Source organism: Notamacropus eugenii, chromosome 1, assembly GCF_028372415.1.
Source record: "Notamacropus eugenii isolate mMacEug1 chromosome 1, mMacEug1.pri_v2, whole genome shotgun sequence".
NCBI classification, from domain to species: Eukaryota; Metazoa; Chordata; class Mammalia; order Diprotodontia; family Macropodidae; genus Notamacropus; species Notamacropus eugenii.
The window spans coordinates 318,693,962-318,717,985 of NC_092872.1; the positions used below are offsets into that span (position 1 = coordinate 318,693,962).

The 24,024-nt window shown below is 37.0% G+C and overlaps 1 protein-coding gene and 1 pseudogene across 2 annotated transcripts in view; one reads left to right on the plus strand and one right to left on the minus strand.

The window, feature by feature from the left end:
• Nucleotides 1–22,140, minus strand: part of MDGA2 (MAM domain containing glycosylphosphatidylinositol anchor 2) — a 904,469-nt gene extending 882,329 nt beyond the window's left edge. The window contains exons 1-2 of one of the 2 annotated variants that reach the window (XM_072629633.1): nucleotides 20,975–22,140; nucleotides 20,542–20,718 (exon numbers count right to left, since the gene is read on the minus strand). In XM_072629633.1, coding sequence (XP_072485734.1) covers nucleotides 20,542–20,614 — 73 coding nt within the window. In that variant the 5' untranslated portion in view covers nucleotides 20,615–20,718; nucleotides 20,975–22,140. Of the gene's footprint in view, nucleotides 1–20,541 lie in introns of both variants that reach the window. The other variant, XM_072629632.1, reaches the window with a different exon arrangement.
• Nucleotides 3,934–4,571, plus strand: LOC140529396 (casein kinase II subunit beta pseudogene; annotated as a pseudogene).
• Nucleotides 22,141–24,024: the final 1,884 nt, after the last annotated feature.

The window sequence follows — 24,024 nt, forward strand, 5'->3', positions numbered from 1 at the left end:
TCACTTTACAGACAGGGTTAAGTAACTTGCCCAGGGATACGTAGCTGGTAAGTGCCTGAGGTCACATTTGAACTTGGGTCCTCCTGACTTCAGGGCCTGCTCTATCGACTATGCCACCTAGGTGCCCAAATATTTTAATACAAAAAGAAAATTTAAAAGCAGTTGGAGAAAAATGCTGTAATTCTAATGACAATGGACCAAGGCACAAGTTAGAGAAAAAAATAGAAAAATTCACCAAGGATGAAAAAAAGAGGAAAAAAAAATCACTGAATTGAGATGTAATTTACAAATAACTTCATCAACAAATCAAAATCCCCAACCAAGAAACAAAGTAGGCATTGCAAAAATTATTTTTTAAAAGGTAGATAAGTTTGAAAGTAAAAGATCATTGAATTGACACATAAAAGTAAATGTTTACAAAATACAAATGAAATAAACAGGCAAGTTGATTAAAGGAGGAAAGAGGGAAACCAAGTTGCCTGTGTCAGTAATTAAGAGAATTCCCAATATTTGAAGAGCAATTAAAGGAATTTCAGAAATTATTTTGCATAATTAAATGCTAGCACAAGTGACAAACTAGGAGAAAAGGATGAGTGCACATAAATGTTTAAAATATACTGATCAACAAGAGCAGAGGTTATTTAAATCAATTAATATCTGAAAAAATAATGAAAGGCATAAGAGAACTCCAAAGAAAAAATATACAGGATCAAATGTATTTACAAGTGAATTCTATCAAGCATTTAAAAGGAAAAAAACTTAATTATAATATTATATAAAATATTTGTAATAATAAACAAAGAAGGCACATTTATTATCACTTTCTGTTATACAAATATAGTTTTAATACCTGAACCAAAGAAAGAAAAACATAAAAAGAAAATTATTGAATGAACTAAGGAACACGGATACAAAAAATAAAATAATTGCAAAAGGCTACAAAAACTTACTTAAAAGATTATGTAATATGCCTGAGTTGGATTTATATCAGGGTTATAAGGCTTATTCAGTATAAAAGAATATAAATGAAATAAATCATGTTAACAATATAAATAAAAACTACAAGATTATATCAATATAAACTTAAAAGACTGATGAAATAAAAATATACATTTCCATTTAAAAACTATTGAAAAACTGGAAGGAATGAATCATTCCCTAATAAGGTAAATACTATTTATCTAAAACCATTACCAAATATTATACATACTAGAGAATAGTTGGAGTCCTTTCCATAAAGATCAGGTAAAAAGAAGCAAAAGGAAGGAGGAGAGACAGAAATTAGCATTTATATATACTGCAACATGTACTATGTTCCAGACACTGTGCTCAGAGCTTTGTATAAATATTATCTCATAGGATCCTCAGAACAACCCTTCAAAATGGGTGATGTTACTATTTTACAGCAGAGGAAAGTGAAGCAAATGGTGGTCAATTGACTTACCTGAGGTCTCACTGCTAGTAAGTGTCTAAGGTCCTATTTGAACTTGGTCTTCCTAACTCCAGAGCTTAATGTTCTTTCTACTGTATCACTAACTGCTTCCATGGATAAAGATGTTTAATATCACCACTGCTACTTTACCCTGCCATTTTACATAGTGCTATAAATGATAAGTATAACAACAAGATGAGAAAGAGAATTTGAAGGAATAGGCAAAGAGGAAGCAAAATTATCTTTTTATATGTAATAGAGATGATTTATTTTTTAAAAAAACACTAGTCAGTCAAAAATGATTGCAAAAATAAATTCAGCACATTTACATGGTATAAATCCACATAAATCAATAGCATTCCTGCATGTTACCAATAAACTCGAACAAAAAGAAAAAATAAAATCATTCAAAATAATTACAGAAATTATAAAGTATTTTTGAGTGCATCTATCAAGAAATTCCCAGACACTGTATGAATTCCACTATAAAACACAATTTGCAAGAAAAAAGATGGTATGAAATAATTGAAAAAATATTAGTTATTCATGTGTAAGTCAAGAAAATGGAATAACAATACTACCTAGGCTAATTTACTTTTTCAGTGCCAAATTAATCAGACTGCTGAAAGTTTATTTTACAGAGCTGGAAAAAATAAAAACAAAATTCATCTGGAGGACTTAAAAGGTCAAGAAACACAAGAATAATAATGAGAAAGAGAATCAATATCATTTCCAAACGATATTACAAAGCAGTAAATATTAAAAATAATCTGGCAATAGTTTTAGAGAAAGATACTCATCACTGGAATAGAATACAGGAGCCAAAAATTATTCACTAAATGCAAAGCTGGTATGTAGTGGAAGGACTCTCTCATTATTTAAAAAAAACTTTTGGGAAAATTAGTAATTCGGCAGAAATTAAGTGTAGATCAATATAATGCAATGATAAACTCCAAACATAGACATGACAGTCAAAAAAGATGACTTTATAAGCAAATTAAAGGAGCTAAAAGGACATTTCAGATCCAAGAAGAAGGGAAAGAAGATTATGAAGATAAAAAGGACAGTTTTGATTACATAAAATTTTAAAAGTTTTTTCACAAATTGAATATGATTAGAATTAGAAGGAGAACAGGGAATGGGGAGGGTTTTTGTGAAAAAGGTCTCATATCCAAATGCATAAGAGTGAGTAGTGTAAGAGACAGCAAAAGTTAAGTTTCCACTGAAGTTATTATTAGCTGATGAAGTCATTGACAATAAGTCAGATAATAAGACCAGGAGAACTGCAGGTGGACTAAACCAATCTGAAGACAGGCAGTGGCCTTCAGAAAATTACAAAAATTTTTATAAATGAATCAAATCTACAGCTATCTGCAACTAGACAAGAAAAATGACTTAGAGTTACTGGACAAGGCTTTTCTTCATTGCTTTTATTTAATGAACCTCATGCATATAAGCAGACACACCCCGCATAAAATTATCCCTCCATTTTCTGATCATGGGTCCTATGTGGGAGCACCATTGAGAGGGGAATCACACCAAGGGGGGAGTTGTTATGTAATGAGCATGTAGGGAAGATGATGACCTAATGGAGATGGACCAATTTATCTCCTGGTGGAAGGATCTGTCTTGAACTAATGATATATAGCTCATCTGGCTTCTGCATTCAATGCTCCCTCCTCCTGAAAAGAGGGTGGGAGCCTGCTTTGGCCAAAGTGTTCAATTCCTCTGATCTCTGCTGCAATAAATTTTCTTTGATACCTCATTAGTGTCAAGAGTGTTTCCAACAGTAGCATTCTCCAGGAGATAAATGAGCCAAGGATATGACCAAACAATTCTCAAGGGGAGAAATCCAAGAATTTTTTTAAAACATGTATATTGTCTAAATCACTAATATTAGGAGAATTTAAAATTGAAACTACTCTGAGATACAATCTGACACTCAACAGATGGACAAAAATGACCAGTAAAAGAAAATTACAAATTGTGAAATTAAAAGAATTAGGCAGAGAAACAACATAAGCAACATTATAAAGCAAAACAACTTTGAAAGACATTTCGAATCTCATTAATGCAATGAAAATCACAAGTCCAAAGGACTAAAAATTAAACACACTACCCTTTTTCTGCCAGAGAGGTGAGGGATTCAAGATGCAAAATGAGAAACAAAGTTTTGTACATTGCTAATGTGGGAATTTGCTTTGCTGAACTATACATATTTATAAGAAGTTTTCCCCTATAGTTCAATAGTGGAGGTGCATAATAAATACTTTAGAAATTATAGAAACAGATTTATTAAATACATCAATTCAGATATGATAATGAAGTAATTTGCCTCTGGAAGGCAGGATCAGATAGGAAGTTCAGTGAGGAAATGGGGTAGACTCTAGATTCAGGCAAGATAAACAGAGTAGCTGCGGGACTTTGCTGTTGCCACCACCTCTCCTGCAAGCAACTTCTCCCTCACCCTCCCCAGCCCCAGCCCGGTAGCTGATGTAAAGATGAGTAGCTCAGAGGAAATATGGATCTCATGGTTCTGTGGGCTTCAAGACAATGAATTCTTCTGTAAAGTGGATTAAGACTATATCCAAGACAAGTTCAACCTTACAGGGCTCAACAAATAGGTGTTCCACTACAGGTAGGCACTAGATATGATCCTCGACTTGGAACCTGATGAGGACTTGGAGGACAATAGAGAGACCTGATCAAGCAGGCAGCCAAGATGCTGTGTGGACTGATTCACGACCACTACATTCTCATAAACCGTGGCATCACCAAGATGGTGGAAAAATACCAGCTGAGAGACTATGGTTATTGTCCCCATGTATATTGTGAAAACCAGCCCATGTTGCCCACTGGACTGTCAGACATAACATGTGAGGCCATGGTGAAGCTGCATTGCCCCAAGTACATAGATGTTTACAACTCCAAGTCATCAAGGTACCACCATACAGTGGGTGCTTACTTTGGAACTGGTTTTCTTCATATGCTCTTCATAGTACATCCTGAATACAGGCCCAAATGGCCTGCCAACCAATTTGTACCCAGGCTGTATGGCTTCAAGATCCACCTTATGGCCTATCAACTGTAGCTTCAGGCAGCCAGCAACTTCAAGAGCCCTGTCAAGACCATCCACTGACTTGTCTCCTCCCCTCTCTCCCAGAACTTTGGGCTATGACACAGATCTCCCTCTCCCCAGCATGCACACACCTTTTCAGAACCCCTAATAGTTTTTAGCTTAAATTAAGAAGTCATTATTGTGGTGATATGGTGGGAGGATGAAATAAAGTGGAGGAATAGGAAAAAATAAGATAAACAGAGTAGAAATATCAGCAATGTGTGAGTCACTAAACTAAGAAAGAAATAATGAGATGTGAAATCACAACTGAAATATTGTTGAACAATTTTAAAAAGGCCCCACATCATTTCTATAAAGTATGATGATTGGACCAAAATATATGTTTCTTTCAGATATGTGAAAAGAAGAGGAGAAGTAGAGTTGTTTCTGGATCTAAGGAACTCTGTCCTCACCTTCTCCCTGAAACCTATCCGTAATAGAAAAAGACTGTTATTTTAGCCTAATGGAGGTTCAACTGTCAGCTCCTTTCCTATACCTCCTCATCCTTCTTTGTGTAGCTGTACATCCTATATGTGAGATAACTTTCTCTGTTATACCTCTCCAGTGTTATCTCTCTTCTCCTCTCTTTCCATTCTTTTCTTAACATCATCAAAATACTACAGAATGACTCCTCAGACTTATTCCTATTCTGGAAAGAGAGAAGAGAAATAGTTAAATATATTTCACATGATCCCCATTACTTGGAAAACAAACAGAAGTTGAGATCTAATTGATTAACTCAACAAGTGCTTATCAGTTACCTAATGAGTGTAAAACCTGGTGACAGATGCTCTAATTAGCAGTAGATGTCAAAAAAGTAAGAATGCATATCAAATAGATTTTATTCAGAAATAAATGCTAAATAAGATTTAATAGTGATAAGCAAAAACATTGTTGAAATACGTAAACATATCGTTATGTTATTTCCTATACTTGTAATAATAGCTCTCTGCCACAGATCTGGCTGACCAAAAAAGCCCTGGGATTTGTAGTTCTCTCCAGTTTGAAAAAAGAGGAAATTAATGAGAGCTCTGCCTTGATATAGAAGGACTCCAGTTTTTGACGTATGCACTACTGAAGTAGTTTTGGAGAGTTAAAGAGAATAAGGAAAGAAGGGAGAGGTAGCAGCTGTTCTATAGGAACAGAAGGAGTCTGTCATATCTGCAGTTTCCTACTTCAGTTCTATAAGAAATGACTTCAAAATGGACAAGCCAGGAGGTATGTGACTGTGTATTTTATCTCAGCTATTCATTCAATGGGCAGGAGCATTGAGAGAGACAAACCAGTCCCTACATTTTCCTTGCCTTATTTCTACTTAAGTGTGTGTTTAGAGTCTGTTAAAAAAAATACATTTGCCAAAATTAATATTATTTCTTGTAAACATCTATTGTTGATCATATCTTCAAGTTGACTGGACTTCCTTTGTTTAAGGCATGGGGCACAATGAGAGTAACACAGGAAAAATAGAATCATAGTGATGGGTTGGGTTAGAAGCTCATCTCCCAGTCCAGCTAGAAATTTGGTCTCTAACTGGGTTCATTAGCATGAGTTATTTGACAATGACATGTCCAGGCAGAAACTTATGATAAATGTGGACCATAAAAATAAAGAAATCTTCCCCATAGCTATGAGGTTGAGTAACTATGCTATACAGTATTAATTATGTAATCAGTAGTATTAGCATTTATTTAAGCCTATGAAACTAAAGACAAGATAGTGAGAAGAAATAAGTGAAAGATGATGGGAAAAGAAGTTTCTCTGTTTTAATTAATGCACTGAAATGGAGGCTCAGAGCAAAATTACTAATTGATGAAAGTATGTGTTTCTATTCATTTGTTTTTAAAATATTTTATTTGTTTTAATCAGTCAGAATTTGCCTTTTTTTCCTCCCATCCCAACCCATCCCCACCCAACTGAGAACATAAGAAAAAGAATACTTCTTATAAAAAATCAATCAAAACAACTTTTCACTGTGGCCATGTCCAAAAATAACATTTGTCTTATTATACAATATGAGATCTTCACTTCTCTATTAGCGGGTGAGTAGCATATTCTATCATTAGTCCTTTAGAATCTTAATTGGTCATTATTCTGATGAAAGTTCAGTACGATAGTATTCCATCATATTTATACACTAAAATTTGTTCATTCATTCTCAATTTATGGGCACCCACATTCCTATTTTTGCCACCTCAAAAAGAGATATAAATAGTTTTATTCATCCTTAGAGTTTGTTTTACTACTTAGGATTAATCTCACTTTTAATCTGCCTTTCTCCTAATTTCCCCTCCCCTTTCTTCCCTTTTTCTCCTACCCAACTGTATATGTATATTTGACTACTTCAGATGACAGTGAGGTTCAACTGTCAGCTCCTTTCCTATACCTCCTCATCCTTCTTTGTGTAGCTGTACATCCTATTTGTGAGATAACTTTCTCTGTTATACCTCCCCAGTGTTATCTCTCTTCTCCTCTCTTTCCATTCTTTTCTTAACATCATCAAAATACTACAGAATGACTCCTCAGACTTATCTAGTTAAACTTCCTCTATGATTTCAGATGATGATAAGAATCAGAGGGTACCAAATGTATATCTCCTCATGTTTGGATGTAAGCAGTTTATTTTTGTTTAGTCCTTTATCATTGTTCATTAATGTTTATTTTCATACATTTCTCTTCAGTCTGGCGTTTGAACTCCAAGGTTTCTCCATAGCTCTGCCCTTTTTTTAAAATCAAGAATGCTTCAAAGTCCTTTGTTTCATTAAGAATTTATTTTTTCAAAATAAAATTAAAGAATAATACATTTTAATTTATTTTCCTTCTGTAGCATTATGATGAATTTTGCAAAGTAAGTTATTCTTATCTATAAAACAATAGCCTTTGCCTTGTAGATATTGTATTCCAAGTTCTCCACTACTTTAGAGTAGTTGCTACTAAATCATATGTATTCCTGTGTCTCCAATTCTTTCTTTCTGACTGCTTGAAGTGTTTTTTTCTTTGACCTGGAAGCTCTGGATTTTGGCCATGATGTTCCTGGGAGTTTTTATTTTGGGGATTCTTTTAGGAAGTGACTAGTGTATTCTTTCTGTTTCCACAATGTCTTTTTGGTTCTAAGAGATCTGGGCAGTTTTCTTTTAAAATTTCTTGAAACAAGATATCTAGTTTTTCTTGGATGTGAAATTCACATAATCAAATGCTTCTTGAATATTTTCTCCTCTGTTTTCTAGCTAAACTGTTATTCTGTAAGACACTTACATGTCTTCTATTCCAGATTTTAATTTTGTTTTTATATTTCTTTTTGCCTCACAAACTCATTAACCAACTGGGATGTTGTGCTAGTTCAGACTGTTGGAACTGAAACACCACTCAACTTCTTGGACATTAGTAAAACTACTTTTGTTTATTTCTGAACTTTCTCCTTTTCTCCCAAAACTTCCCTGCCCAGAAACTCTACTTGCCTATGACAAGGTCTCTTTCTCAATCTGCCATACATTTGTGACCCAGAATTGAGTAACTAGTAACAGATTTGCTAGTTTCTATCTATGCCCATTACAGTTCCCTGCTATTGGTCTGGAATGTGGCAGTATGAGTCAAAGACCTCATCTTACCCTAGTGCAGGGCACTTTCCTGGGTTGTGAAATGCTAGCAGAGGTGGGAAACTTTAGGCCTCAAGGCTACATATGGCCTTCTAGTTCCTCAAGTGTGGCCCTTTGACCGAATCCAAACTTCACAAAAAAAATCCCCTATAAAAAAAAATGGATTTGCTCTGCAAAACTTGGACTCGCTCAAAAAGGTTACATCCAAAGACTTTGAAGGCCGCAGAGGCTACAGGCTCCCCATCCCTGGAAAGTGTTGTGTACTCCTGGCCTGACTCCATCCCTAGTGTCTGAAGACCTCCCTGTCTGTCTCCCTGCATTGTGCTGGGCAGGAGTAATGACATATTGTGACTGTTTCTGGAATTTCCCATCAAAGTTCAGTCTGGTGCATAAGTTTGACTTCCTAGGATCATCATGTGATCATCATATGTCAAACTTTCCATTTAAATATTATACCGCTATCTCTTTTTTTGCATTAGTGTTAGTAAGAGTCCATTTCTTTCTGTACCAATTACACTTTCAATACTTCTTCATTTCTCCACAGTTTGCAGTATCTATGACATGCATGTGGAGAACTCCCAATGTGAGAACTCTCTCTACCTCAGATTACATCCCATCCATTACTTAAATTATCCTATGGATTCTCCTGAGGCTCAAAAACATTAAATGACTGGCAAGGATCTCAAACTTTGTGATAATACAGAATAGTTTCTACTCCACAGAAACACAAGAGTTCTTAACTCTTCTTAAATCTTACAAAGTTTTGTTTATATTCTAAAGCTTCAAGATAATGCCATCAGGATAAATTGGTACAGTCTACATTTACATACAAAGTCTCCAGAACATACCTGCACAACTTGTCAGTAGTTAAGAGCCAAAATTAAAATAGGCTAAACTTCTTTCGGTTGCAAATAGATTTTTAGCATCTCGCTTTCCAAGACAAAGTATAATTAATGATTAAACTATTTCTCAGAAACACTTTTTTTTTAGGACATAATCCAGAAACTGCAATCAGCAAACACTTCTTTATGAAATCACTGTCAGTAATAGACTTCCAAGTAGCAGCAATTTCTTTAGAAGTCTGAAAACTAACCTTAGTAGTAGACTCATTTTCTGAGTTTACTTTCATGAAAACCTTTGCTCCCCACTGAGATTTTTCAACAATTTGGACGCTTTAATTTTTTTTCATTGGTGTCCAATTTGCTTAAGTCAGAATGGTTTTATTCAAAATGACAACAAAGATTGCATTCCTTCCAAACAGCTATTACTTCTCAGCAAACAAGGCATAATATTTTGTCTCTCATGTGAGTAAGCAAATATCTATTTGTCCACTCTGGATTAAACACTCTGTTTTGATTGATCTTCTGTTTCTTTTTATCACCCATTTTACAAAGTCACCCCAAAAACTTTAATGTTAGATCCAAAAAATCTCCACAGTACCTGCTCACATACGAAGAAATACTGAACTGAGTATCTGACCTTGGAGAGAGTGCCAGACACTCATGTAACTTGGAAGGCAGTCACAAAATGAAAGAGGGGAAGAAGCCCTCATGTTGTTGTCACTCATCACATATAGGTAACTGCACTCACTTTGTACCTGTTCAATCCCAGTAACAACCAAAATCACAGCAAAAAGATACAACTCATGATGCTGTCAAACTACAAAGAGACTGACGATAGTTGGTTGCCACAGCTCCCATGACAAACAGGAGAGAATATGCAGTGACAACTCACATGCCAAGTTAATGAGGGCTACAATAGTGACTAATAGAAGACAGGTTAATCAAGACATGGACAAAGCACTTGTTACATGTATGCTTTCTTTTACATCCTCTGCACTGTTTGGAGGCTGCCCAATATCCTTTGGTGGGCCATATGTTGTGCAGGCCTGCTCTAGATGCATGCTCTCCACCTTTGGTCTGTCTCAACACTCAGTTTTTCTTATCAGGTATATAAAATGGTCCTTCAGTTCTCCCCTTATCCACTGCAGTTCCCTACAACTCCTCTAGTCAAGAATTTATTAGATATTCATTTCTCTCTGAGAACAGCTGTTCTTTTATATTGTTCACTGGGATTCAAGAAAACCCAGCTAGGAATCAAATTCACTTCCTTGTGGGAAGCTAAGCCTGTTCTCCTAGTCCTTTTCATATATTTTGCATATCACCTATCACAATAAAGTGTGCTAATTTCAAATAGTGACCTCAACGGTTAGAGATTAGGACTCCTGAGCTGTGAAAAATGGATGCCATTTATCTTAAGGGAAAAATGGAGCTGAGGAGGGTAGAGAAGAAAAAGAAAGGGGAAGGTGAGAGACTAAATGAAGAAAGAAAGAGGAGGGAAAAGGAAAAAGAAGGAGAAGGAAGTAAACAAAGGGAGAGGGAGGAAAAGAGGGAGGGAAGAAAAGAAGAGAATGCATATAATTTCTTGATTTTTCTTATTCATTTGTAATAAAATTTTGGCCTCATTGATATTTTCACCATATGGGATAAAATTATATACATATATACACATATACATACATATGCATGTATAGATATATATATACATATATTATATGTATATACAAATATAATTACAATGGAGACAATAATTTTCTTTTGTGATTAGAACTGATTAAAAAATTTGGAATTTTTAAGTAGAAAGATTTTTATTCAATTTAAATGTGACTAATGAAGAAAAATAGAAGAGAAATTATTTGCTATATAAATGTCATTACACATAGCATGAAGGTTTATATTACTTCTTGGAAACAATTTCTAGACAGTGAAAATTTTTATGTTCAGAAATAGAAATTTTAGAATTTCCTTCTCTTTGGTTGACTACATTAAAAAGTACAGACTCTTAGTCTACATGGTATATTTTGATGTGATTCTGCCTTTAAATAGTAAGATAAATTTCATGACCTTTTAAGACCCTTTCTCACCCTATGATTCAATACTGTCAATGATCAATGATTTCCACTAGAAAATAGAAAACAATTTCCTGTGCAAGAAGTAGTTCACTCATATTGTTCTAAACAATGTAGTTAGACCAATATATTTAGACTATTTGTTACTATTCTGTTAATGGCTGCTACACTGTGGTGAAATGGATATAATCAAAAGAAATCTCCCTGATTGACTCTGGCTAGATTATACCCATGCAGCTTGCCTGGAGTTTGTCTCCTTCCAGTATGTGCTGTTCTTGTGACTGAGCCCCCTAGTGACACATTTGCTCCTGCCCTTTCTGGAGGTTCCTTGATAAAAAACAACCAAAATTTCTTGCTTGAGTTTCAAGCTGAAACTTCCTGAATGACCTCAAGTGGGAGAGGAGTATGTCAAAATTTCATCAAAAAGCATTGACAACTACACCAGGCAGAACTACCCAATGAGCAGGTCAGACCTGCACAATATACAGTCTGTGGGCTGTTTGCTCATGGCCCACTTGTGGCCCACCCAAGGACTTTGGGTGGTCCTTGAAAAATGTAGAAGATATAAAAGAAAGTAATCATGTAATAAGTGCTTTGTCTGTGGCTTATTTATCCCATCTTCCATTAGTCACTATTGTCATGTAACTTGACGGGTGGATTGCCACTGTTCACTCTCTCTTATTTGTCATCTAATCTGCATCAACCAACCATTGTCACTCTGTCCCTAGTGACTAGACTATCTGCCACCTACTGCCAAGTTGTACAAGTCTGGAGTAGATCTAAATGGAATGACTCTAGACTCTAGTGCTTTCTCTTTTTCCTCCCTCAAGATCATGAAGTATGTAACTCTTTCTGCAACTTTCTGTGAACATAAATTAAGACTGCTGTCATGGCACCAAGAGAGTATACATCCAGGTAAGACAGAATCAGGATCTCAAAGCCCTGGCTGCCTCTTCTGCATTGTGTTTCTTTGCCTGAATCCTTAGGTCAAAAAAAAAGATGCTAAGGTGCATATTTCTCACCTTAGAGGCTATCTGTAGATATGAGAAGATAGAAGTTCATGAGTTCCTCAATTGGTACTTACTGTGCTTTGTGAAGTAAGCTGACACTTCCTCTTCTACTCCCCCAAAATTATAGCACTTCTTAGAGAAGAGGACATCTACCAACCTTTGACCCAATTGCCAGAAAACATGAGCTTGAAAGAATAGTTTAGATAGTGCGGAGCTGAGTAAAAAAGTGAAATGCCTATTCAATAGTTCAACTAAGTGTTTCTTGTTTTCATGACTAAGCATCAACATCTTAGGAGACTATAATAAGAAATATAAATTTAACTCTTTTTCAGTAGGCATTTTTGAGTTTTTTGAGTTTTAAGCATTTTTAGAGTGTGGAGGCAATTAAGGACTGTCGTACCTAATTTACTTTGTGCATATTATGACTTTTTACTCCCTTTAGAGTAAAATCTAGACGAGTCAAATCTCTAAGCTTTAAGCAATTCCATCTGAGGTTCCAAGACAGAGATGTAGAGTTCAAAGAATTAAAGAGCCTAACTTCTGTCTTTAAGGGTCAGGATCCCATAGGACTGAAATTGGATTTACATACATGAAGCCCAGAGCTCCCTAAGTAAAAGAAAGTAAGTACTCAAGATCCCTGGACCCAATGGATCTGTTGGTCCAGCAGCAAAAATATTCATTCAATTCAAATGTGGAATGTGTTTGGCGGAAAACTACATATACCTATGCAAAGTACCTGAAAGTTAACTTACAAATATTGTTCTGTTTCATTTAATTGAAGGTCAACCCAAGTATTTACAACTAGTTTTGCTCTTGTCCTATATTTTACACTACTAACACAAGGTTCCTCCTGCATATGTTATTAGTCACAATAAAGACAGGGCTATTATTTAATTAATAAACCAAAGAAAAAATTTATTAGAAATATGTACTGGAAAAACAACTTAAAGACCATAACAGAGTGACAATCAGAATAGAAATGTCCTCTGAGGCATAGCACCCCTGAATTTGACTTAACCAGAGCTTTGGGAGTAGGCACAGGCCTCTGGGCTCTAGAACATCTGCATATAACATAAAGTAATTAAAAGCATGGATTAGAATAAGAGTTCCTTTATAGAATAACCTTCAGAGTCAATAATAAACTATATAAGAAAATCAATTTCACTACTTTAAAGTTATATCCAGTAGAAAAGATACAAAGCATAAAAGGAAACCAAAGTCATATTTTTATGGAGTTTAATCTATATTTTTTTATTATTTTGCACAATTGCAAATATGAAATCAAAACAATTTTTTGTAGATATAAAAGTTCTATCCTTTCTATCCAATAAGCCAAAACATACATGACAGGTCTCTAAAAGCTCCCTCTCTTCTTCAATTTGTCACTTCAGATCATATCATCAATCATTCTCTTCTCCTTTGCTTTAATGTAGTCTCAAAGGAAGAACCAGTCCTTCAGTGGACAGTGCCAGTGCTCTTAACCTTACCATCCTATGAAATTAACACTCTCTTACATAGCCAGACTCCTAGAAAGCTATATATACTAGCTGTCTGTACTTTTTCATCTCTAATTCCTTGAAAACTGGCTTCCTTCCTCTCCACTCTGTTGAAACTGTTCTGTGCAAGATCACTAATAATATATTGCTATTGCTATTGACTTTTTCTCGGCCCTCGTCCTTTTTAACCTCACTGGATCTGTTTTCGAAACCATGAGATAAAGGAGTTTTTTAATTAGAGGAGCCCTGAGGTCCCTTTTATCTCTAGATGGTTGATTCTGTGATACCTGTAGTGTTTAACACTCTTACGGATTCATCGTTTCCCTCTGGATACACCCTCCTCATGAGTTTTCATAACAGTACAACGTTGTAGGTCTCTTCTGATTTGCCAAATGCCTCTTTATTATATGCTATTATGAATGCGTGTGTGTGTGTGTGTGTGTGTGTGTGTGTGTGTGTGTATATATATATATATATATATATATATATATATATATATATATATATACATATATATAGTGCCTCTCTTGCCAATTCATCATTCATATCTCACACTCCATAGTACAGCTCTTTCCCTCTCTAATTTTCATTTCATGCTCTCCTTGTGGTCTTATCAGCCCTTATGGATTCAACTATTATCTTTATGCAAATGACTTCCAAATTTGACTTCTAAAATCTTCCTGAGTTCAAATCCAGACTCAGACACTTACTAGTTGTGTGATCCTGGACAAGTTATTTATCTCTGTTTGCCTCGGTTTCCTCATCTGCAAAATGAACCAGAGAAGAAAATGGCAAACTACTTCAATATCTTCACCAAGGAAACCTCAAGTGAGGAGTCAGAAAAAACTGACCAAACATCAAAGTACTTCCCCAGAGTGACTAAGTACATTTGAAGGTTTCCTGTGTGTTCTGCTCTCCTAAAACCATTGCTCATAACCCTTCTCTGGTGTGCTTGTCCTTAACATTAAACCAGTTTTTACAATTTTCTCATAACAAAGGCATTTACAAAAATGTCATAATAAGAACAGAAGGTACTAAATATCTCCCTCAATAAACCTGAGGAATATTCTCCAACAAATACATACAATATTACTCAGAAAAGTTGGGGAAATCTAAGAGTATAATGGTAATGAGGCATGTATAGAGCACATGTGAGGCAAAAGCAACTCCTGTCTTTTTTTTTTTCATTATGGAATCCTCATAAAGCTTGATTCTAAATGGCTAGGGTCAATTCTCCTTTGAATTCATGCTTGTTGCTCTTATTTGCTGTCATTGCTGCTTTTTACCTTTATTCATTGCCTGTGTGTGTATTATGTGTGCATGTGACTTCTGTTTACCTCTTCTCCCTCAAGCTGTGACACTAACTCTCTCAAATTTCATTCTCTTCTTTTATAAGAATAACTACACTGCTAAAGACCATCACAGAGGAGGAGAAAGAAATTACCTCCTCCTCACTGCTGCCTTCTGGAATAGGCACAGGGGTCACATTCCACAAAACTATCCCTTGCCTTGGTTTTTCAGTGGTGTCCAACTCTTTATGACCCTATTTGGGTTTTTTTTGGCAAAGATGCTAGAGTGGTTGCCATTTCCTTCTCCAGCTCATTTTACAGATGAGGAACAGAGGCAAACAGGATTAAGTCTCTTGCCCAAGATCACAAAACTGAGTATCTGAGGTCAGATTTGAACTCAGGAAAATGAGTCTTCCTGACTCCTGAGCACTTTATCCACTGCACCACCTAGCTGCTTCATCCCTTACCTAGACTCACCCAAAATCTCGAAGTACTTCCACTGACTCTAGGGCTGACATGCAAGCCTCCAGAGGTATGGCCAGTTTTTAGCAAGCAGTCCCAATCTTATCCAAAACACAGAAATATTATCATGATTATTATTTGGAAAGACAGATTTCTGGAATTTATTAACTAGTGAGCAGTGAGTAACATCAGTTGTTCAAAGACCAACTTCAATCAACTTGCCCCCTTCAAACATAGCTATAATCTCTCTCCTGAGCTCCAGCCTGTCTTCTCCAATTGCATGTCCCACAGACATGTCAAACTCTACATATCCAAAACAAAACTCACTTTCTTCCTAGTCCATCCCTCCTTCTAACATTTCTATTTTGGTTGGAAGTTCCACCAATCTTTAGTCACGCAGGTTTGCAACCTAGGAACCATCTTTGATTCTTCAGTCTTCTTTACCTCCATAATGTCTTATTAGTTGCTGTCTTGCCAATTCTATCTCTTCATTAGTCAGACTTTTTTTTTCCAATTCATACTACAACACCCTCACTCCATGCCTTCTTAAGCTCTCCCTGGATCTCTTTGCATTTAGCATTCCTCTTTCCAATCCATTTTCCATATATATGTCAAGTTGGTATTCTGTTTTACTGTGTCACTCTTTTCAAAACTAGGTCTGATTTACCATTGTCCACTTCCTCAGAATGTGTTTGGAATTGTTCAAGACCATTCCCTTAAGAGAATCTCTCTTCCTCTGCTACTTCTGTGTCTCTAATTGGCACTGGTTCCCTGATGCAAGTGATTCTTTGAGAAGCAGGAGTAGGGGATTTAGGAAGACTGAATATGCACATATAGCTCTCCAAGGAACTGAACTGTGCCAATATATAGGCTCTCCCTCATTTATGTTTCTTATTTCATACTGCTCAGGCATGTGAAGTATGGTGGGGCAAAGAACCAAGATGAGGAATTCTCATCTTTTCAAAGAAATGCAAGAGAGAATACAATCTCCTGGGGTAAACATAAGCATACCCAGTATAATAAGATCAGAGAATCCTAGCTTGCCTGGAATGCAAAATGCATGAAGCAAAGCAAAGTGAAATAAGAGTGAAAAAATTATTTCAGGCCAATTTGGTGGGGAAGGGGTGAATACCAGCTTTTGCATTTTATTTGGTAAACAAAACTGGCAAATTTTGAGAAAAGTGACTTGCATATTAAAAGATTAATCTGGCAGTGAGAGATTGGAGGAAAGGGAGACTGAAGGCTGAATCCCAAAGGAAATGTTATTATAATAGTCTTGGTGAGAGGAAATGAAGACTTCAATTAGGATGTTAGTACTAAGAATGGAAAGTAGGATGGAGTATAAAGGAGAGTTATTTAGGAAATGGAACTGGCAAGCTTGGCAAATGATTGAATCTTTCGTCTCCCTTTTGCCTCCCATTCAAAGAGGATTAGCTACCTCGCCTTGGTAACTGAGAGCAGATGACAGCAAACAAGTCAACAAGCATTTATTAATCACATACTAAATTACAGCAATTATGTAGCAATACAACATTAAAAGCAAAGCTATACATGCTCTCAAGGAGTTTATGTGTTCTTTTGTGATTAGAGTTAACAAGGAGATTTATAAAGGGAGATGAATATATTTTGGATGTAGTGAGTCTGATGTGATGATTAGGTATATTAAGTAAGTGTGTCCAGCAAGCTACTTTGGGACTGAATGATGAGGTTGGAGCTGAATGTAGAGAAAAGAAATTTCTATAGAAATAATAATTGATCTCATCTACACTCATGAGTATACAGAGAAAAAAAGATAAATCCTTAGGGAATACCGAGGAATTAGGAAATATACAGATTTATGCAGCTTGGTACAGTAGAAAGAACATTGGCTTTACAGTTAGTTAGCAAACCTGAGTTCAGATCTTTCCTCTATGCCTTACTCTATCACCTTGGGCAAGTCACTGAACCTTCTTGGCCCTTAGTTTTCTCATCTGCAAAAGGAAAAGATTAGATTAGATATCTCCTGAGCTCCCTTCTGACTCTAGATCTATAATCATGGGATAGGAATAGAAAGATGGTAGGAAAAGACTCAGGAAAATGAAATGTGATAAAATCCAAGGGATCTCAGAAACCAAGATTTCACACAATGACAGCATATGTTGGCATATGAGTCTTTTATGTTCCTATTCACCATTGCTTTGCATTAAATATTAAACAGTTGCAATAATGGTTGACATTTGTAAAACACTTTAAAGTTTGCAAAGCATTTTACATATATTAACTTATTTTAATTATAATTGCATTAAAATCTTCAAAATTACCTATATGCTTTCATCAATCTGTATATGTCCTTTAAACTAATAAAAGATGCAGTAAAAATTACATTTTAGTACATGAAATAAAAAGAAAATATTCATGTCATTATCAAGTTTCAACAGAGCACCATATTTGGAATCAGAGAACTTGGGTTCATTCACAAATTTATTATGTTCTATGTGTCTTACCTTTGGCAAATTGCTTTACCTCTCTGTCTCAGTTTTCTCATTTGTAAAATGATAAGGATGGACTAAATGACTAGCAAAGTCACTTCTAGGTCTAAATTTGTGATTGTAATGAATAAACAATCAATATGTGAACAACAATTGAATTTACTAGAATAGGTATTCCCTCTTCCAAGGCAGATACACAGAGTTTAAGTGATTTTGCTATTATTGTGGAATTTAAGGCAAGTTCTTCCTGACTCTAAGTCTAAGATATTACACATACACATGCTGCTTCTCATGTTAGAAAACTGTGAACACAAAATTATGATGGGTCTTAATTTACAGGAAATATTAAGGTTGAAACATTATTTGGCTTATACATATAACCTGGTTTAAGTTATTTTAATGGAATCTGATATGAGATATTGGTTAGACTTTTAATCTTTCAATTTGATTATATATATATATATATATATATATATATATATATATATATATATATATATATATATATATGCCATAATCTTTATGGCATGTTGCTACCTTTTAAAAATGAATGCCTGTGATAAGAAAGAAAAAATGACATACATATGCACAATTAGAGTGAAAGATATAAATAGGTGACTAGAAATGCTGCCTCTCACAAAACTGCTGATCTGTACAATGCTGAAGTACCTAAAATAATAATCCAGTGCCATGATTCCCACCTTCCTCATTCCCCTCAAGAGAAATTAACTGAAGGGGAAAAAATGTGTCAGGGAATGTATCCCTGACCTTCAATCTTTGACATAGTCTCATACACATCATTTGGAAACAAATCTATTTTGTTGTTGTTTAGGATAAAAGAACAGGATTTAGGATGATAATATTGAAGGCTCAGAAAAGATCAGTGTAGTTAGGTATTCAACACTTTGAAAAATACCTCTGTCTAGAAATATCCTCCATTTTGTCACTGCAATGGATGCCTTAGTGCCTTGGGAATATTTTCAACTTCTCAAAATATAAAGTGTACCTAATCTATTGGGGTATCACCACAGAAATTCCCTTCTAGCTACCTATTGTTGCCAACCTGAGTAGATGACTAGTGCTATGAACATGATGACAAATAACCACCTATATCTGCCCCAACTCTTCTACTTCTACTATCAAATTCTGCTGTCCATTTTTCTTTCCAGAAGTTCAAAGAAACTAGAAAGATGGAGTTGGGTGGGTGATGAATAAAAAGTGATTCAGTTCATACTGAATGATGATTCAGTTCATACTGACAGATGGGGAAAGGACAAAAGAGAAGAAGGAGGGAAATAGAAGAAGCCTGTTCTTAGCCAGCACCACCACCCACTGTAGGGCAAACTGGATAGTAACTTTACCCTGGGAAGATTATGAATTGTAGCAAAATGCTGAAGTTCCTGAAAATACTATTAAGTACCTTAATTTTGTTAACCATCCAAGCAGTGCTACTGTAGATGGGAAAGATAGTGACAAAGTTTGAAAGGTAAAGAAACCTTTGCATAGCCTCACTCCAATCACCAGTTCCAGGATCTGTGGTCTCTGACTTTCAAGAATGGACTTGGCATTCCCAGCTATGACACATGAACCCCACTTCATAAGTAAATGAAAGATGCTGCTAATCTTGCTCATAACTGGGGGCTCCCACGAGCCCTAGTGCTGATTCACTGATTTCTGGCTGCAGCTGCAGCAACTCAGGATATCGCCCCCAGGAGTCTTTTAGGGGCAAGCACAGCATTGAGCCGTCCTCCTAATCTCTCGCTGCTTCTTCTTCCCCTTCAAACATCCCTAGTGAATCCAAAAGTTACACTCTCTTTGGGAGCTTGTCTTACAGAGGATATCCAGATTCAGAATAGAATAGCTGGGGTCAATGTAATGATGTTTGTGTATGTGGGAAAAAATATTAGAAGCAAAAAGTCACATTGCTGTCTGGTGCTGGATTGACACTGGATTTTAAAGTACCTCCTCCCAAAATAAATAAGTTACTTTTCTCTCTCAAACACACACAGATCTGTTCTTCTCAGAGTAAAAGGAGTGGAGCTGCAGATGTGGGCTTGCAGGTGGAAAGGAGAGATTAATAATGACCGGGACCCAGACTGAAAAGCTTGGACTTCACTTCTATTCATTCATTCGTTCTTTCCATTCATTCATTTATTCCGTTCATTCACATAAACATGTCCCTTAATTGTGCCTGCCCCTGGGAATCTTGACTTTTCCCTCCCTTTGCCCCATAAGGTAGTATTCATGTTAATGGTTTTCACAAAGCCAGAGTCAACTGCCCTGCCATTCCCTTAGCTCAAATACGAAAACATTAAGAAAAAAAAGGAGGAAAGGTGGGGAAATGGAATCGGAGAAAGAGGGGAATAGATAAGTGGGTTATACTCTTATTTTCTCTTCCTGTTCAGAAAATACTGGGCCCGAAACAAAGCACCAGATCTCTATTAAAGCAAATTCTAAGTCAAATTGAATCCAAACCTATTCACAAGCACAATGGCAATTGAACCTGCTCCACATAACTCACAGACTGAGAGGCCTGAAGAGCAGATTTAAATCCAATCTGCATCGCGTCCCTCTGCCACTAAATGTCTCCCAATAATCAGATGAATCGTAAATCAAATGTCACTACAGGAGAGTCTTGAGAGGCCGCACTATGCGTGTATTTTTGTTCTTTACCTTCTCAATAGCATATTTTAACCTAAGAATTACAAGGTCACGATTGCTTAACTGCGGAAAAGAACGAACAAGGAGGTTGTAATTCTACTCACCATACACTCCTTGGCCAGATATCCCCTCCAGGAGAACTGTCAGCATCCACAGGAGACTGTAAATTAAATCCATCTTCACGTGAACATGAACATATCCAACCCAGGAAGACACGACGGAACCTTCGCAGGCCCAGAGCTCTCGAATTCCGCTGAGGAGAAGCCTCCAGCTGCCTGAAACTGCTCAGATAAAGAGGGAAAGGCAGACGTCCTTCTCAGGCTGTAGCTGGCGGAACGCAGGAACCTAGCGCGTGCGCGCGCGCGCATACACACACACACACACACACACACACACACACACTCACACACACACACACACACTCACACACACACACTCACACACACACACTCACACACACACACACTCACACACACACACACTACAACACACCACCCCTCCCTCCCCCTCTTCTTTCATCAGACCCCACAAACATACCCAAACACACAGAAACACACTAGGAGGCTGGGAAAACGCAGACAACTGGAGGAGGGGAGGAAGGGCGGTGATGGAAAGGGAAGGTTGGCGATTGAAATGTTCTTCCAGGAAAGCAATTCAACTGAGTCTTCACAGTGGTGGCGGCTGTTGCTGGCCGCGGTAGGTGAAAGAAATACGCAGAGAGATTGGGGAAAAATCCAAGACTTGTGCCTTCAGGCCGATATCAAAAAGTGAGTTCTGAACCGGAACGGAAAATGGGCTTCCTCTCCTGCTCTTGCCTTTAAAAAGAAATTTGCAACGATCTGTTGAGAACCAAGAACCCGCGGCCTGCTTGATTGCAGTCTCGTGCCCCCATCTCTGCGGTCTTCCCCGCACCCGTTCAGTCAGTTGCCATTGCAACGCCAATCCTGTTACACGATACAGACTGGCATAGTGGTGCGGGCGGAGGAGGTCTAGGAATGGAGTGGTAGGACTGAAGATAGGGGGATGGGATTGGAGATGGCAGGGAGGAGGCAGCGAAACAGAATGGGAAAGAGATGTGTTGTCCCTTTTAGCCACTGCTGTTGCTGGTTTCCACTGTTCTCCAAAGTATCCTTAAAGCCCAGGTAGGAACAATATAGCTACTGATAGTTAAACAAATTCCGGGAGCAAAAATCGTGATCTAGGCATCTCCACATTCAAATGGGGCTGTAGAAAAAAAAAAATCCGAGTCCAAATGGTGACCACACAGTAGCACATACACAACGTTCCTTTTCCCTTTTACAATCTTCTCCTCCAGGCAGAGGGAGTGATGCGGTGAGAAGGGGAGTGGATTACTGAATAGGGAAGAGCAGGAGTTTATTTGGAGTTCCCTGCCTAGACTGTATTAACCAAATGTTGTCATCCAAAGATGAAGCTGGGAAATATTGCTAAGTGAGTGGGGGAAGAAGGCCGTTGCATCTGGATCCAAGTTGACCAAATAGTGCCACAGCAGCGTCCGATTGCGGATGACTTGACTGAGACTGGACAATGAAGCAGAAGAAAAAGGGACTGGAAACCTGGAATCCCAATGTAAACAAGGATGTACTCTCAGGAAAGAGAAGAATGAGCTAGCAATAGAGGAGGACTGGAGTTGCTATGGAGGAAAGATGTTTGTGGTCACGTTGTGCACTACGTGCAGAGAGCTGGAGATGTTAGCCGCAGCAGTTACGTCAAAGCCTGGTGCATGTCTATGCTGCTTTCTCCTCTGTTTTTTTTTTTCACTCATTTCTGAGCTTATCTCTCCTTCTGGTTAAATCTTTGTGACTTACGCTCTGTAGATTATAGTACAGGTCTTTATCTTGTTCACCTTCATTTTCCCACTGTCTGTGTGCCTCCAGAGATCGTCATTACAGGTGATTAAAGCACAGTCACAAACAGGCTAGCTAACAGTATAGAGGGCTTTTCAATTCTGGCTGATTCTTTCCTCAGTAGTTCTCTACTAATATCAGCAACTGCAGATTTTCATTACTGTTTTCTGATACTTTATTATTTTTGTTCTGGAATCAAGAGTCTAGTTTCTAAACCAAGCTAGGCAATGTGAATATGGGAAAATAATCCAGAACCTCACCCCAAGACCTAAAAGATAGGGCCTAGATTGATGAAAAACAGAACAGGACACATGTAACTGGAGCAGTCAGTGTATCTTCCATAGCTCTGTCTTATCTGGGGGATAAATACAGGTAGTTTCATTCATGTATATGCTGTATTCTACTAAAGGTGTTCCAGTGAAAATAAGTTTTAGTAGTTTAATATGATAGTAAGAACAAATCTGTCAACTTGACAGAGCTGATTCCATTTTGTTTTAATCCTCCATTTTGTTACTGAACTGTTTTGGTCGTTATTTTTCTGTAAATTATTTTTCAAAAATAAGATAAACAACATGGATGTGTTCTTAAACAACTGATAAACATATGAAGAAGACACTGATAAGACAGACCACCCACCATGGAAGTTTATCTTACCCTGCAGGAAAACAGGGGAAGGGGATAAGAGAGGGGAGATAATAGAAGGGATTGTAGATTGGGGGAAGTGGTAATCAGAAGCAAACACTTTGGTAGAGGGACAGGTCAAAGGAGAGAATTGAATAAGTGGAGGGTGGGACAGAATAGAGGGAAATATAGTTAATCTTTCACAATATCACTGCTATGGAAGTGTTTTGCATGCCCACACATGTATAACCTTTATTGAATTGTTTGCCTTCTCAATGAGGGCGAGAGGGCAGGGGGGATGAGAGAGAATGTGGAACTCAAGGCTTTAAAAATGAATGTTCAAAAATTGTTTTTACATACACCTAGGAAATAAGATATATATGCAATGGAATATAGAAATCTATCTTATCCTACAGGAAAATAGAAGAGAAAGGGATAGGGGGAGGGTGATAGAAAGGAGGGAAGATTGGAGGAAAGGGCAAAAGAATACATGCTGTCCAGGGGTGGGGATAGGGAGGAGATGGGGAGAAAATTTGAAATTCAAAATTTTGTGCAAGTGAATGCTGAAAACTGAAAATAAATTTATATGAAAATAAAGACAGGCTACCCACCAAGAAAATATTATAAACAACATTGACAATTCATATATCAAATTACCATTCACATTATGTATTAAACTATTTAGGAATGCAGAAGGAAGGAAGGAAGGAAGGAAGGAAGGAAGGAAGGAAGGAAGGAAGGAAGGAAGGAAGGAAGGAAGGAAGGAAGGAGAGAAGGAAGGAAGGAAGGAAGGAGAGAAGGAAGGAAGGAAGGAAGGAGAGAAGGAAGGAAGGAAGGAAGGAAGGAAGGAAGGAAGGAAGGAAGGAAGGAAGGAAGGAAGGAAGGAAGGAAGGAAGGAACCTACTTTAAGGCTGCTACTGGTTACAGGAGCAAGACTAGAAGTAGTTCCTATATTCCCCATATCTGAGAATCAGGCTTCTGGTATTGGCCTGAGGACAACATTAATTAGCAGAATTATAATAAACCACCAATTTAGAGAGGGACCTTTGACCTCCAAGTGGGCAAGGGAAATCTTATTAAGTCTAATATGAAAGTTCATTG